General features: G+C 43.2%; 1 protein-coding gene across 5 annotated transcripts in view; it reads right to left on the bottom strand.

Annotated features, from left to right (window-relative positions):
• Positions 1-13,865, bottom strand: part of LOC137504249 (cytoskeletal protein Sojo-like) — a 44,656-nt gene that overhangs the window by 14,743 nt on the left and 16,048 nt on the right. For all 5 annotated transcript variants that reach the window (XR_011019451.1, XR_011019450.1, XR_011019453.1 and 2 more), the window contains exons 4-5: positions 6,746-6,904; positions 6,540-6,655 (exon numbers count right to left, since the gene is read on the bottom strand). Coding sequence is in view for 1 of the 5 variants with exons in the window: in XM_068232407.1 (XP_068088508.1) it covers positions 6,540-6,655; positions 6,746-6,904 (275 nt within the window). In the remaining 4 variants the exon portion in view is untranslated. The remainder of the gene's footprint in view (positions 1-6,539; positions 6,656-6,745; positions 6,905-13,865) is intronic.

Raw genomic sequence — 13,865 nt, 5'->3', positions numbered from 1 at the left:
GCCCTTACAAGGACCGCCGCCTCTGTGGGTGAGCTGGTCCTTGCGGGCTCCACTTCCCGGCCGCCCCTGTGCGTTAGGCGGTCGGGAAGTGGTTAAGGAACTCATTCTAGAAGAGTGGAGAAAAGCTGTGAAATTATTTTTTTTTTAAATCGTTATCAAAAGATGTTTCCTCTGTCACAGGAAACTGAAGATCTGGTTCAGTCTAACCCAGTGGTTGATGCTTCCTTGATGAAAATAGTGAAGAATGTAACGCTTCCGATTGAAGATTCTACGTTGTTTAGAGATGTATTAGATCGTCAAATAGATCAGGATTTGAAAAGAGCATACTTGTCATCAGGAGAGTCAGCGAGAATTGCTATTACTCTGACTTGAGTAGCAAAAGCTATGAAGGTATGGGTTGATTTACAGAAAGCGGTTAGAAAAAGAGAGAGCTTGGAAGAATGGTCGTTTGCGTTTCAAGAGTTATCATTGACTGCGGATTTTGTTGGAGCAGCAAGTGTTGATCTAGTCTGGCGTTCTAGTAGATTGATGTTATATTCAATTATGGCCAGAAGATGTTTATGGTTAAAGCTGTGGGCTGCAGACCCAACTTCAAAGCAGTCCTGGTCGAAAATTCCATTTGATGGAAAATATTTGTTTGGCCCTAAAATGGACGCTGCCATTTCTAGGGTGACTGGAGGCCACAAGCAAAAAAAAAAATAACCAGCACTTGCCGAATTCTTAAAAAGCAGGTTATTTATTCACAAAAAATGTGAACAAAAATAGCCATGACTTCCGGAATGTAACTATAGCTCAGTAGTAGTGATAGCTCTTAGCTGCATACAGATGCATGAAGATCTCCTCAGGTATAGGTTACGCCTTCATTGCAGCCCAATTCTGCTCACAACGGACTGTCACCGTTTCGAACGGTTGATCCGTTCGAAACGGCAACAGTCCGTTGTTTGTGAGCAGAATTGGGCTGCAATGAAGGCGTAACCTATAGCTGAGGAGATCTTCATGCATCTGTATGCAGCTAAGAGCTATCACTACTACTGAGCTATAGTTACATTCCGGAAGTCATGGCCATTTTTGTTCACATTTTTTTTAATATATAACCTGCTTTTTAAGAATTCAGCAAGAGCTGGTCATTTTTTTTGCTTGTGGTCTATAATCAAGTCTGTGCTAGCCACACGGACTAGACCTGGCACAGCCATTGAAGCAAGATAGGTGTGCTATCCGAGAAGTTTAAAAAAATAGGGTGACTGGAGGAAAATCTGGGCTATTGCCGCAGGATCGTAAATTTAGAAAACAGAGATTTCCGCAGTACAGAAAGCAAGTATATAATAAGTTTACGGAAGCAAAATCGTATAAACCTGGAAAAGATTTTAGGAGAAATTGGAGGTCAAATCAGACCTTTCAAAAGTCCAATAGATCTAAGGTCACTAATACTACCGCGGATGTAAGGAAGTTGTTTTGAAATGAGGATATATTTCGGTGGGTGCAAGATTGCAACACTTCAAGGATGTCTGGGCGGGAAATTTACAGAATATGTGGGTAGTAAAAACGGTCTCTTTAGGTCATCAATGGACGTTCAAGAAAAGCCCACCGAGGAACAACATGATTCAGACAAAAATAACAAGAACGATAGAAAAAAAGCTAATCTTAAGGGAGTATGTGTCAAAACTTTTGAGTCAAAAGGCGGTTTGTCCAGTACCACCTTCAGAAGAAGGTACAGGTTATTATTCTCCAATCTTTTTGATAAAAAAAAGAAATCGGGGGATTTAAAGAGAACCAGAGATGAAGCACCCTCATGTATTTTATTACATTTATCAGTGGGAACATGACAGTAAACACCTACCCTGCTTTTAGTTTCATTGTTATCTGCTTAATTAGTTTATTAGCAGCTGTGATAAGAATCCCCGACTGGCTCAGTCTAGGTTTGACCTGGAATCATTATAGCTGAGTCACTCTTCTGTGGAGTCTTTTCAAGCCCAAGCCTGCCACCTCCCGGCTTAGATTTCCTGCTTTGCATACTGAGAGCTGTGATGACATGGGAGGGGCTTCTCCTGCTGAGAGAGAGGCTCTGTGGCTGCAATATGATCCCTGTGTGCTCTGTGTGCACTAGATACTGATGATGACTGCAGTTTCATTCCTATGAGAGACACTTCCTACAGGCAGCTGTACATCATACCAAAATGAAAGCACATAGATGAAAGGCTGCATTTAGCCTAGATAGCAGCCTAGTCTCATATAGCCTAGACAGCACATCCAGAACAACTCATAACCCGGAAGGAGAAGGGATATGAGCCGGCGGCCATATTTGATTTTTCCTGGAGCAATAATGGATAACAAAAAAAAACACTAAAAAAGGCACACCAGAGCGGCAAAATGATCAGGTAGAGCATTTATTCTTTACAAGCTATCGACTGATATGTTTATTTTGTGTGAAACATTCATCTCTGGTTCCCTTTAAGACCTGTTCTGGATTTAAAGAAACTGAACAAATTCATTCATATTCCAAAATTCAAAATGGAGACTCTGTCGTCCATAGTGATGTCAATGCGGCCAGGGGATTGGATGTTGTCCATAGATCTGAAGGACACGTATTTTCACGTTCCGGTGCATCCAGTGTATCAGAAGTTTCTTCGCTTTGCAATAGGGCCCCTGCATCTTCAGTTTGTTTGTCTTCCATTTGGTCTCGCTACTTCGCCTCGGACCTTTTCAAAGGTGCTTCTCGCCGTAATTTCGTTGGTACGTGTTCGGGGAATACGCGTCCTTCATTACTTGGACGTCATCATTCTCCTGGCTTCATCAAGACAGTTGTTACTACAGCATCAGACAATACTAATAGAGACTCTAACAAGCTATGGTTGGATACTAAATCAAGAAAAAAGTCATCTTCCTTCCCAAAGAATTCTGTTTCTAGGAGCAATGATAGACACAGTTCAACGCACTATTTCTCTACCAGAGGAGAAGATTGTGAAAATTCAAAGGATTGTTCAACAATTTATGATCGGAGATTTTGTTCAAGCAAAGGATTGTCAGAGTTTACTAGGCCTCATGTCCTCAACTATTCTCATGGTGCCATGGGCCCACTGGCATTTAAGACCATTCCAGTTGAACTTTCTAAGGCAGTGGAACAAAGAAGACATGAAACAGTGGATAAAAATCCTGAATGTGGTAAAGATCTCTCTAAAGTGGAGGCTGAACAATCACAATTTGAGGAATTGTCGGAATTTATTCCCTCCAGACTGGAAAATTCTCACAACTGATGCCAGCACTGTGGGTTGGGGAGCAGTGTTAGAAAGTCACCCAGCTCAAGGTTTTTGGACAGTGAATTGTCAGCAGGTTGTTTTGAATGTACTGGAACTCAGGGCAGCCTGTCAAGCTCTATGTCATTTTCTTCCTGTATTGAAGGGTCAGGCAGTCCTTCAAAGAATGGACAATGTGTCAGCAGTATCGTATGTAAGAAAACAGGGTGGAACGCACAGCAGATCCCTAATGAGAGAGGTTTGTCCTATCATGACTATGGCTCAGAAGTATTTCAAGGAGATATCAGCTGTCTATCTCCTATGGCCACAGAACCAGCAGGCGAATTTTCTATCTCGTCACCACTTGGACAACAACGAGTGGTCTCTATATCTGAAGAGATTTCTTCAGTTAGTCAAAAAATGGGGAATGCCCCAGATTGATTTATTTGCCTCTACGGAAGAATCACAAAACTCCCCTGTATTATTTGAGGTTTCCTGACCAACAGGCCTTGGGGTTGGATGCATTAACCTTGGGGTTGGTGGTTCAAGACGGCCTATGCCTTCCCACCGACACAGTTAATCTTCAGATTCCTACAGAAATTGAGTTACCCCAGAATGGAAGTAATAGCAATACTTCCATACTGGCCAGCCAGGCCTTGGTCTCCCCTCCTTCTCCAGATGCCCAAGGGGGATGCAGTGCCACTTCCAATGATCAAATACCTTTTATAGCAAGGACACGTTCTACACGGCAATCTAAAACATCTACAGCTGATGGCTTGGAATTTGAGAGGGCTAGATTACTAAATTCTGGTTGTTCAGTGGAGGTGGTAGAAACTTTGCTTAAAGCAAAAAAAAACTACTGCAACCTCACACAATAGGGTCTGGAAAGTCTTTAATGATTTTGCCAATGAACAAGGACTCTCGTCAGCCAATATAAAGCCATGTGATATCTTGTTATTCTTGCAGAGGGTCTTGAATATGAATCTATCGTACTCAACACTCAGGAGACATGTTTCTGCCATCTCTTCTGTTTCAGGGGTATCTTGGGCTTCTCACCTATTAATCAAACAGTTCTTTAAGGCAGCAATAAAATTAAGGCCTCCTATTAAACTGAGATTTCCTAAATGGGATTTACCCCTAGTTTTGGATTTTTGTCATCTTCAGAGGATTTTCAAAATGACAGGGCAACATTACAAAATCTCTCTTGGAAAACCGTGTTTCTAATAGCCATCACCTCTGGTAGGAGAACATCTGAACTACATGCAATGTCACACAAGGAGCATTATTTAGTGTTCTTTCAAGACAGGAGAGTGTTATTTCCAGTTCAGTCTTTTCTACCAAAATGTACATCACTTCATTTTAATCAGGAGTCGACGCTTCCAGCATTTGTTTCCCAAGAGGATCCTACTAAACCTCATTCTTTGGACATTCCATCGACTATTAAGGCCTATTTAAAGGCAACAAGACAAATTAGATTGTCTGAAAGACTATTTGTCATCCCGGCAGGATATAGAAGAGGGAAGATGGCTTCTACAAGAACTTTAGCTTGTTGGATTGTAAAATTAATTCAAATGGCATATAAGTCAAGAGACTTAGAGCCACCGCAGGACATTAACACCCACTCAACAAGAAGTATATCTTCTTCATGGGCAGCGCTAAACAAAGTTTCACTATTAACTGTGTGTAAGGCTGCAAATTGGGCGACGGATCACACTTTTCTGAAGCATTATTGTGTTGGGCCAGCCTCACTCTCAACTGTTGATTTTGGAAAGAAAGTTATTTCCTCTGCTCTAAATAATGCTGTGTGATTTCAGTTTTGTGTTTTTGATTGTATTAAAATTGTGTTCAGCATACCCACCCTGATTTTATCTAGTTATTTCCCAGTAGTATACTAACATGGCAAACACTAGGGAAACTGGAAAACTGTATACTCACCTTGGGTAGTTTTCCTTTCCTAGTGTTTGTCCATGTCAGTATACGGCCCCACCCTATGCTGTCGGCTCGTTCTAGTAACATGGAATGGCAGTATGGGGTGATTAGAGGCCTTTATTAGTTAGTTGTCCTATTAGGGCAAAGGGAGGCGGGGCTTTGCCCAGTAGTATACTGACATGGACAAACACTAGGAAAAGAAAACTACCCAAGGTGAGTATACAGTTTTCCTCTCTGCTGAGATCCTGTTTTTACAGTACGTGCAACACCCCTGTGTGTGTACATATAAATTTGATTGGCAAACCACTGCCCAATTTTACCACCTCTATGTAGTATGAGATCTCTCCTACAAAATCTGTTCCTAATATTCAAAGTCTGTTGGCCCTACTAGTATATGGAAGTGGTAAAATTAGCCAATCAATCTAAATTGGATGTGTTTATGCACCCTAAAGCCTTGTACACTCCTTCAATTTTGATTGGTCACTTTTACCACCTCCATGTAGTAGGAGTGTCAACAGATTTTGAATACTATAAACAGATTGTGTAGATTAACTCTCATAATTTAAGGTGGTAACATTGGTCAGTGATTGGCCAATAACATTTTAAGGTATATACCAGGCTTTACAAGTACTGTAGATTTTTTTTAATACATTCTACCCAAAACCTAGGATTGACTAGGATCCAGGGAAGCAATTTAATTTTAGAGGGTATAGTTTTCCTTTAACCCCCCCCCCCTACCACCGAGTCACGCCAATGGGCGTGATCGCAGTGTCAGCCCCAGGACCACCTAACGGCAATTGGCGTCAAGTCCTGGGGCAGGGTTTTGCAGGAGATTGAGCGCATCTCCGCTTGAATGACGAAGCTCCACTCTGTCATCAGTCTCCCATCGGCGATCGCCGCTAGGAGACTGTTAGACGGCGAAACAGCCATCTATTTTCAGTGTACAGCGATGTGATCGAATGCAGCACTGTACTTGGGACAGCAATGTGACACGGCTGTCCCCTCTGGAGGCGGGGAAGCAATCCGCTGTCATAGGCTGAAGCCTATGACAGCCAATCGCACTGATTGGCTGGCAGGGGGAGAGAGGGCGGAGTTTAGAAAAAACAACATTTATTTTAAAATAAAGGAAATAAATATTTATAAAAAAAAAAACAGACAAACATTGGGGGAGGAATCAGAGCCCACCAACAGAAAACTCTGTTGGTGGATAAAAAAGGGGGAGGGGGAAATCACTTGTGAGCTGAGATGTACGGCCCTGCAGCGAGGCCTTTAAGCTGCAATGGCCTAAATAGCAAAAAACAGCCTGGTCACTAGTGGGGTGTAAGCCTACGGTCCTCAAGTAGTTAAGAGAAAGTAGGAGAGGTAAAGAGTTAAATGTACCATGACTTGTCTTTGAAAAGTTCGGAGATCTGGTGCTTCAGTTTATCAATCTTCTCATCTCGGGCAGCGATCTCAGTTTTGCTTTGCTCCCTGAGCGATGCCAGCGTCTCTTCATACTTCAGAAGAGACGGAAGATGTCAGGTTAATTGATGCTTTCAGACTACAGCCATCTACCAGAGTAAGTGATGGGTATCTATAGAGCCCACCTGACTCTGCAGCTCTCTGCTGACATGTTCATAATGCAGGATGCGTTCCTGCAGAAGCTGCTCCTTCTCCTCCACCAACCCCTGGCTTCTCTCCAGCAACTGTCGGGTTGTTTTATGGCTGTTTACTTCAAGCTCAATATCTCTGGCAAACTGCATCGTCTGCAATGATATAAAATTGTTATTTCACTTCCAAGGCCAAGCCTGCCACAAAACTGTAAATGGCTTACGTCTTATTGACTAAACATCTATAAAATCCATTGTTAGTACTAAGAAAACAAACAGACACACGTGCGGGGGAACCAAATAGACTAATAGCTTTTATAACTCTCAACTAAATTGACTATAACCTCTTAAAGGGAACCTGAGCCAGTTTAGGGGAAAAAAAAGTTGGATACTTACCTAAGCAGAGGGAAGCCTCCAGATAGTCCAAAGGCTTCCCATCTCCTCCTCAATTCTACCACTGCCACACACAGACCCTCGAACATATCTGACAATAGCTTGTTGGATATGGTCTTGTGGTTGCTCTCCCGTGTACGAACGCATCCAGTGGCTTCCCTTTTCTTAGGTGAGTATCAAAATTGTTATCTCTGTTGTACATAAAAACACAGAAGTACACTAATGCTGAAAACTTAGAATGGCCCAACACATATTAGCCTCAAATGGCTCAACACATTGGGTTCTCCCTTCCCCTGTGATCACTGCCTGACCTCATTACAGATTCCAGGCAATGATGTTCCCATGTGGCTAGAAGCGGCATGGCAAGAGTAGGCAAAGGCACAGTAAGGGGCAGGCAATGCCATTGCAGGGACTGGACATTGCTTGGCTTCTTAACCAGGAAATGCAGCTAAACACTGTTAATCACTGAAAAGCAAGTGCTACATACAACACAACCTTAGGGCTGGAACCCACTAGAGCAATTTTCTGAGAATTTAGGGAGCGATTCAAACCGCTAGCGATTTCCCTAAACGCTTAGCTAATGTTAATGTATGTGCCAAATTCCACTGGAGTGATTCCGATTACCAAATTGCAAAACGCAGGACATGCAGCATTTTTTTTTGCGTTTAGCAATGTAAAGTATAAAACCGCTGGCGTAATCCTGCATAAAAACCCGCACAGAGCGATTTTGCTAGAGTTTTGAAGTTACTGCACACTATAAACAAATTAATATTGAAAGGATCAATCAGTATTAAAAGCGCTAATCGCTACACAATCGCTGGCAAAAACCTTACACTTTTTAAAATTACTAACAAAACGCTCATGAAATCGCTTACAAAATGCTAGCGATTGGCGATAGCGATTTGTAGTGGGTTCCAGGCCTTACTGCCAGATAGGAAGGTAGTCATCCATTGAAGAGGTGGGCAGAAAAAATGCCATGCTCAAAGTCTCTGAAGTGCCTTGGCATTGACCCGGACTCCTGAGAGAGCCACAACATTCTCACGCCTGGCAAAGTTGTATTAGCAAAAGTGCTACTTCCTATGAGCAGAACAGGATTACACAGGGGCAGAAGAAGCGTGAGATGTGCAAATCCAGAGACAATGTTCTGCCAACCATCCCAGCAAACCACTTGTGCTCTACAAGCAGCAGAGCTTTTCCGCACTGGACTGATCAGCCACAGACGCAAAAATATACTCCGTTAACCTCCTTCATATGAGCAGTAGCTCTGCCTTTGACATAGGAGACCAGGGTTTGGATCCTTGGTAGGGTCAGCACCTATTCAGTAAGAAGTCCTTGGGCAAGACTCCGTAACACTGCAGGGTGGCCTCTTGCGTGCACCCTTAGTGGCTGCAGCTCTTGAGCGCTTTGAGTCCAACAGGAGAAAAGCGCTATACAAAATGTTAGGATTAGTATTATTATATCCGCTAGGTTCCTGAAACTAAATCTAGACAAAAGGGAATTTTTGATCTTCCCACCCCGGCCATCCACGAACCTCCCAGATGTGCATGTCACTGTTAACCACACTACCATTCGCCCTACCTCTCAAGCCCGCTGTCTGGGTGTCACCCTGGACTCCGCACTCTCCTTCACTTTCCACATCCAAAACCTCACAAAGTCCTGCAACTTCCACCTTCGTAACATCTGTAAGATTCACCCTTTCCTGACCTCTGCCACCACCAAACTCCTCATCCATGCCCTCATCATTTCCCGCCTTGACTACTGCAATGCCCTGCTGTCTGGTCTCCCTATGACCCGAACAGCCCCACTGCAGTCCATCATGAATGCGGCAGCCAGAATTATCCACTGCTCCCATCACTCCACCACGGCAGATCCCCTCCTAGAATCTGTCCACTGGCTTCCTATACAGTCCAGAATCAGATTCAAGATACTGTGTCTAACCTACAAATCTGTCCACAAAACCTGTCCAACCTACATTTCCGATCTTACTCAGAGGTACACACCTAGCCGCTCACTCCGCTCTTCCAATGAACTTCGCATAACTGCCCCCCGCATCACCCAGTCCCATGCACGCCTCCAGGACTTCTCAAGAGCTGCTCCAACACCATGGAACTCCCTACCTCCACCCATTAGGGCAGCCCCCTCCTTCTTCAAGAAAGCCCTCAAAACTCACCTTTTCACTCTGGCCTACTACCCCTCACAAGTGCTCTAAACCTACAGCTGAACTCTGGTCCCTTACCATTTGTGTCCTTACCTCTCCCTCTAGATTGTAAGCCTTTGGGCAGGGTCCTCCTCCTTTTGTGTCCTACCTGATCTTGCACCTCCATTACTGTGAACCCATGCTATGCATCTGAGTGAACCTAACTTGCTTAATCTCCATGCTCCATCCAGTGACTGACTAAGCATTACCTTGTACTCATACTATGGTGTGTGATCTGGTTTTCTTGTATTCCTGTATTGTCATATTGCTGTATGTCACCCCTAAATATTGTCTGCAACCTAAACTAATGTTCAGCGCTGCGTAAAATATGTTGGCGCTTTATAAATACAATAAATAAATAATAAATAATATTATGATATTCTTGATCATCGTCAACGACAATGGACAAACACGATGATGAGTCTGAGTTTTCTGGATCATGCCAGCTCTCCTAGCGTAATAAATTAGGGCCTTTGTTTGTACACACATCTTCAAGGATTACCAGATGTCCTGTTTCAGTTTGAAGTTCTTCCTGGTAAGTACTCCTTGTTATAGCTTTTGTTAGCTTTTCTACAACCAAATAAGGTGTGTGGTAATTTCATAGACAGGTTTGATTAGGGTGCACTAGAGGGTTAACATCAGAGTGTATGACTGTGTAGTACTGTATGATACTGCTGCTTATTACTAAATTTATGTGCAACCAATTTTATATCTGCTCAAAGCTGTTTTGCAAAGCGGGATAATTGTGTAATCAGAGGGTGATAAAATGTGCTCTTGTCTGATATACAGATCAGTATGGACCCCTTGCACTCACAAAATACATGCATACAGCAATCTGTACCATAGACAATGATATAAAAAAACCTCTGAGGTTGTTGTAAAAATGGAGGACATGTCAATAAAATATTAAATACTGCAGTGTATTTCTTTTGATAACAAGGGAATTAGTTGCTCTCTTGTTAATGAGAAAGATGCTTGAATTATTTCCCTGCAATAAAAGTGGACCTAAACTCAAAACTTCTTATCTGCTCTAAAAGATAAGCAGCAGCATAAATAACCTCAAAAGATAAAGAAATCTTCCAAAAACCCTGTAGGGTTTACTTCATGGTATCCTCCAGTGTTTACAGATTATCCTAGAAAATGGCACACCTCTACACGGATCACACAGAGCTGATTGTCCACATTTACACTTGCTGTTAACACCTAGTTAGACATGCTAATCTCTCTAAAGACACACAGTGAATTTTTCAGGAACTATATGTGAAAATTCTAAAGGTGCGTACACACATGCGACTATAGTCGTTTGTAACGATCGTTCCCCGATCTTTACCAACGACGATCGTTACAAAAAACGAACCACCGACTATTAAGACAAACGACGAACGAGCCAAATCGCTACAAAAGAAAGATCTGTCTCGGCGGATTTTAACCAACGACGATTGTTTGCAAAAGTAGTACATCGTTGGAAACGATCGTTCGTACTAGGCTTGACATGCGCATTTCGCTATTTCTCCGTGAAACTTCTCATTTTTATGCGCAGGCGCAATAGTTGCTTTACGTGATGTAACGTTCGTTCTAACGATCAGATCGTTACACGCCTTTTAAAACTAACTTTACTTAGGTCGTTCTTTCATCAATTAAAAGTTCGTTCGTCGTTCTCAATGAACGATCGTTGTCGCATGTGTGTACGTAGCATAAGTCTGCTGTGCAAGAGTTTAGATCCGCTCTAAAGGTTCAGAATTACAAGTATGCACCCAATACAGGTATGATGCTGAAATGTCTGCTTGTATGCTGAGTGGCAATCAGAGTAGGAACCTGTTCTCAGGAGGAAACCTTGTAACTTAGGGAACTTGCTTAATGCAAGATAATACTACAGTGTTCTGTTAACTAATTTCCTCCATTTTTAAAAACGTAAGAGGGTTTTTTTTTTACCACTTTCTGTGGTACATATTACTGTATGCATGTATTGTGAAAGCGCAAGGTGGTAAATACTGATACTCCCCATAGCACCTGCCTTAGTCTATTTAGCATTTCTGTAGCACACCTTCTGTTTGATAGTACTTGTCTGATCTACTTCGGGACTTATCTCTGCTGACCAAAACTGGCCCACGTGTTTAATTAACGCTTCTCTTTGATTTTGTTTGCATGTGAAGAGAGCGGCCACACTTCTTCAACCTAAGGTAAGTACCATGTTTCCCCCAAAATAAGTGTCTCATATTAAGTTTTGTCTCAAAAGATGTGCTAGGGCTTAATTTCAGGTGATGTCTTATATTTCTATGAACACACAAGTTCCTGTGCTGTGTGTTGTCCTCCCTTCCCCACTGCCGCCTCTTCCTCTGCTGGGTCCACCTCGTGTGCCCGTGTCCTCCTTGTACCATTAGTGTTTTCCTGGTGTTCCCCTCTGTTCCTGTTTTCTCCTCTATCCCCTGTCCTCCTTTGTCCCCTATCCCCCTATGTCCTCCTCTGTCTTCCATGTCCTCCTGGTGTCCCCCTACAACCTCCTCTTACCCCCAGCTTCATGCCGCGCTGTCCCGTGTCCTCAGATGTCTCTATGCATTTCTTTGCCCCAGCTCCATGCCGCTGTGTCCATGAGCTTCAGACTCTGGTGACTGCTCGCCGAGTAGCAGTGAGTGGCCCAATGACGGAGCCATGGTCCTTCCAGCGAGACCATCCACTTCAGTAATAGCATAAGTTGCCATACTTTTTCCCCCTTACTGCCGCTAGGGCTTACTTTCGAGGTAGGGCTTATTTTTTGAGCATGCTCAAAATTCCTGCTAGGACTTTTTTGGGGGGTTGTTTTAATTTTGGGGAAACAGGGTATCTGTAATAATGTTAGCTGAAATTCCTGCAATGTACAGAGAAGACCTGGGAGGAATTTTCCTTTCTTTTCCTCTACGATAGTGGAAAAATAGTAAAGAATAAAGGGAATCAGAGGTAAGGATAAAAATAAAAAAACAGATACTTGCCTAAGGAGTGGGAAGGCCTTGGGTCCTATAGAGCCTTCCCCTTCTCCTTCCTGTCCCCGTGTTCCCCACAGGCTCCCCTGTTAGCGGTGTACAACCGTTCTGAAGTCTTCGTAAGCACTCGGGCTTACAAAGAAGGGCCGCTACGTACTGCCCATGGGCGAGCACCCTCTCTCACATGTGCAGTATAGAGCTGCCAGTCTTCAGTAGCACGAGTGCTTCCGAAGTCTCCCGCGGCAGGAGATTCAAATGTAGGAGACTGTGGAGGAACGAGGACACCATGAGGAGAACAGGAAGGCTCTATTGGACTCAGAGCCTCCCCTCTCCTTAGGTGAGTATGTTTTTTTACTTTTATTCTCACGTCAGACTTGCTTTAAAAGAGGGCAAATCATTTCCATACATATCACACCTGTTCTGAGCATAGGGTGCCACCACGAGTCAGTACGGCCTGGCTGCAAGGTCCTTTGTATCAGTTTAATGGCTGCTCATAGAACTGATTTGTAGAAGACATCCGGCAGACGAATGAGAGGAAAGCTGTGTATTATTCATGTCATCTCTGAATGGCACAATTCCATATATTGATTTGCAATGAAAACATTAATGGTATGTTCCATAAATGTCTTAACACTTGGGAGCTTTTCATAATAAAATCGATCTTGGCGGACGATACCACTGAATCATCAGGGCATCTGTCATTTGCCACTTCCTTATTTGGCTTTTGAAAACCCATAATAGAAGAAAAAACGTTAGCAACAAATCACATCTCTAGCTGGCCAAACATCCTTCACATATGCTTTATGGCATACACATATACTGTACACAGTAGAATCGCATCCTAGTAAACTCTGTTTCAGTGGCTTAACTACACAGTGCCGGGCCCCCTGCAGAATTATTTTGGCTGGCCCCCTCCCCATTATTAAACTAACCCTTATCGCAGGTGGCTCAGTCCTGTATGTAATTAATGCAGGGTGGCAGAGGAGCGTTATACACTACTTACTCCCAGAGGCAGGACAGGTCCTCTTCACTCCAGCTCATCACAACGCCATGCAGCCAATTATCATGCGGATCTCGATGCATGTCACATGACATGCAGAGCTTGGAGCTGTAGAGTGATTGGCTGCATGGTGCGGTGATTAGCTGGAGAGAAGAGAAGAGGACTCACTGGCCACATTATAAGGTAATCCTGTTCAGTTGCTTTACACAAATGGCTTATCTGCCAATCACATGGCAGAAACTCAATGCATTTAGGCATCTACACATGGTGAAGACAAATTGCTGAACTTCAAATAGAGCATCAGAACAAGGAAGAAAGGGGTTTGAAGTGACGTTGAATGTGGCATTGCTATTGGTGCCAAAAGGGCAGGTCTGAGTATTTCAGAAACTGCTGTTGTGCCGACTAAAATCCCCTATTGATGTCAGAAATCAGCAGAATTAACATATTGGTTAGAGAAGATCGAAAAGCAACAGTAGCTCAAGTAATTACTACACCAAAGGTGTGCAGAGTTTCATCTCTGAGCATACAACACATAGGACTTTGAAGCAGATATGCTACAGCAGCAGAAGA

This window comes from Hyperolius riggenbachi, chromosome 4 (assembly GCF_040937935.1).
Source record: "Hyperolius riggenbachi isolate aHypRig1 chromosome 4, aHypRig1.pri, whole genome shotgun sequence".
In the NCBI taxonomy this organism is placed as follows: domain Eukaryota; kingdom Metazoa; phylum Chordata; class Amphibia; order Anura; family Hyperoliidae; genus Hyperolius; species Hyperolius riggenbachi.
This window is presented reverse-complemented; position numbering and strand designations above follow the sequence as displayed.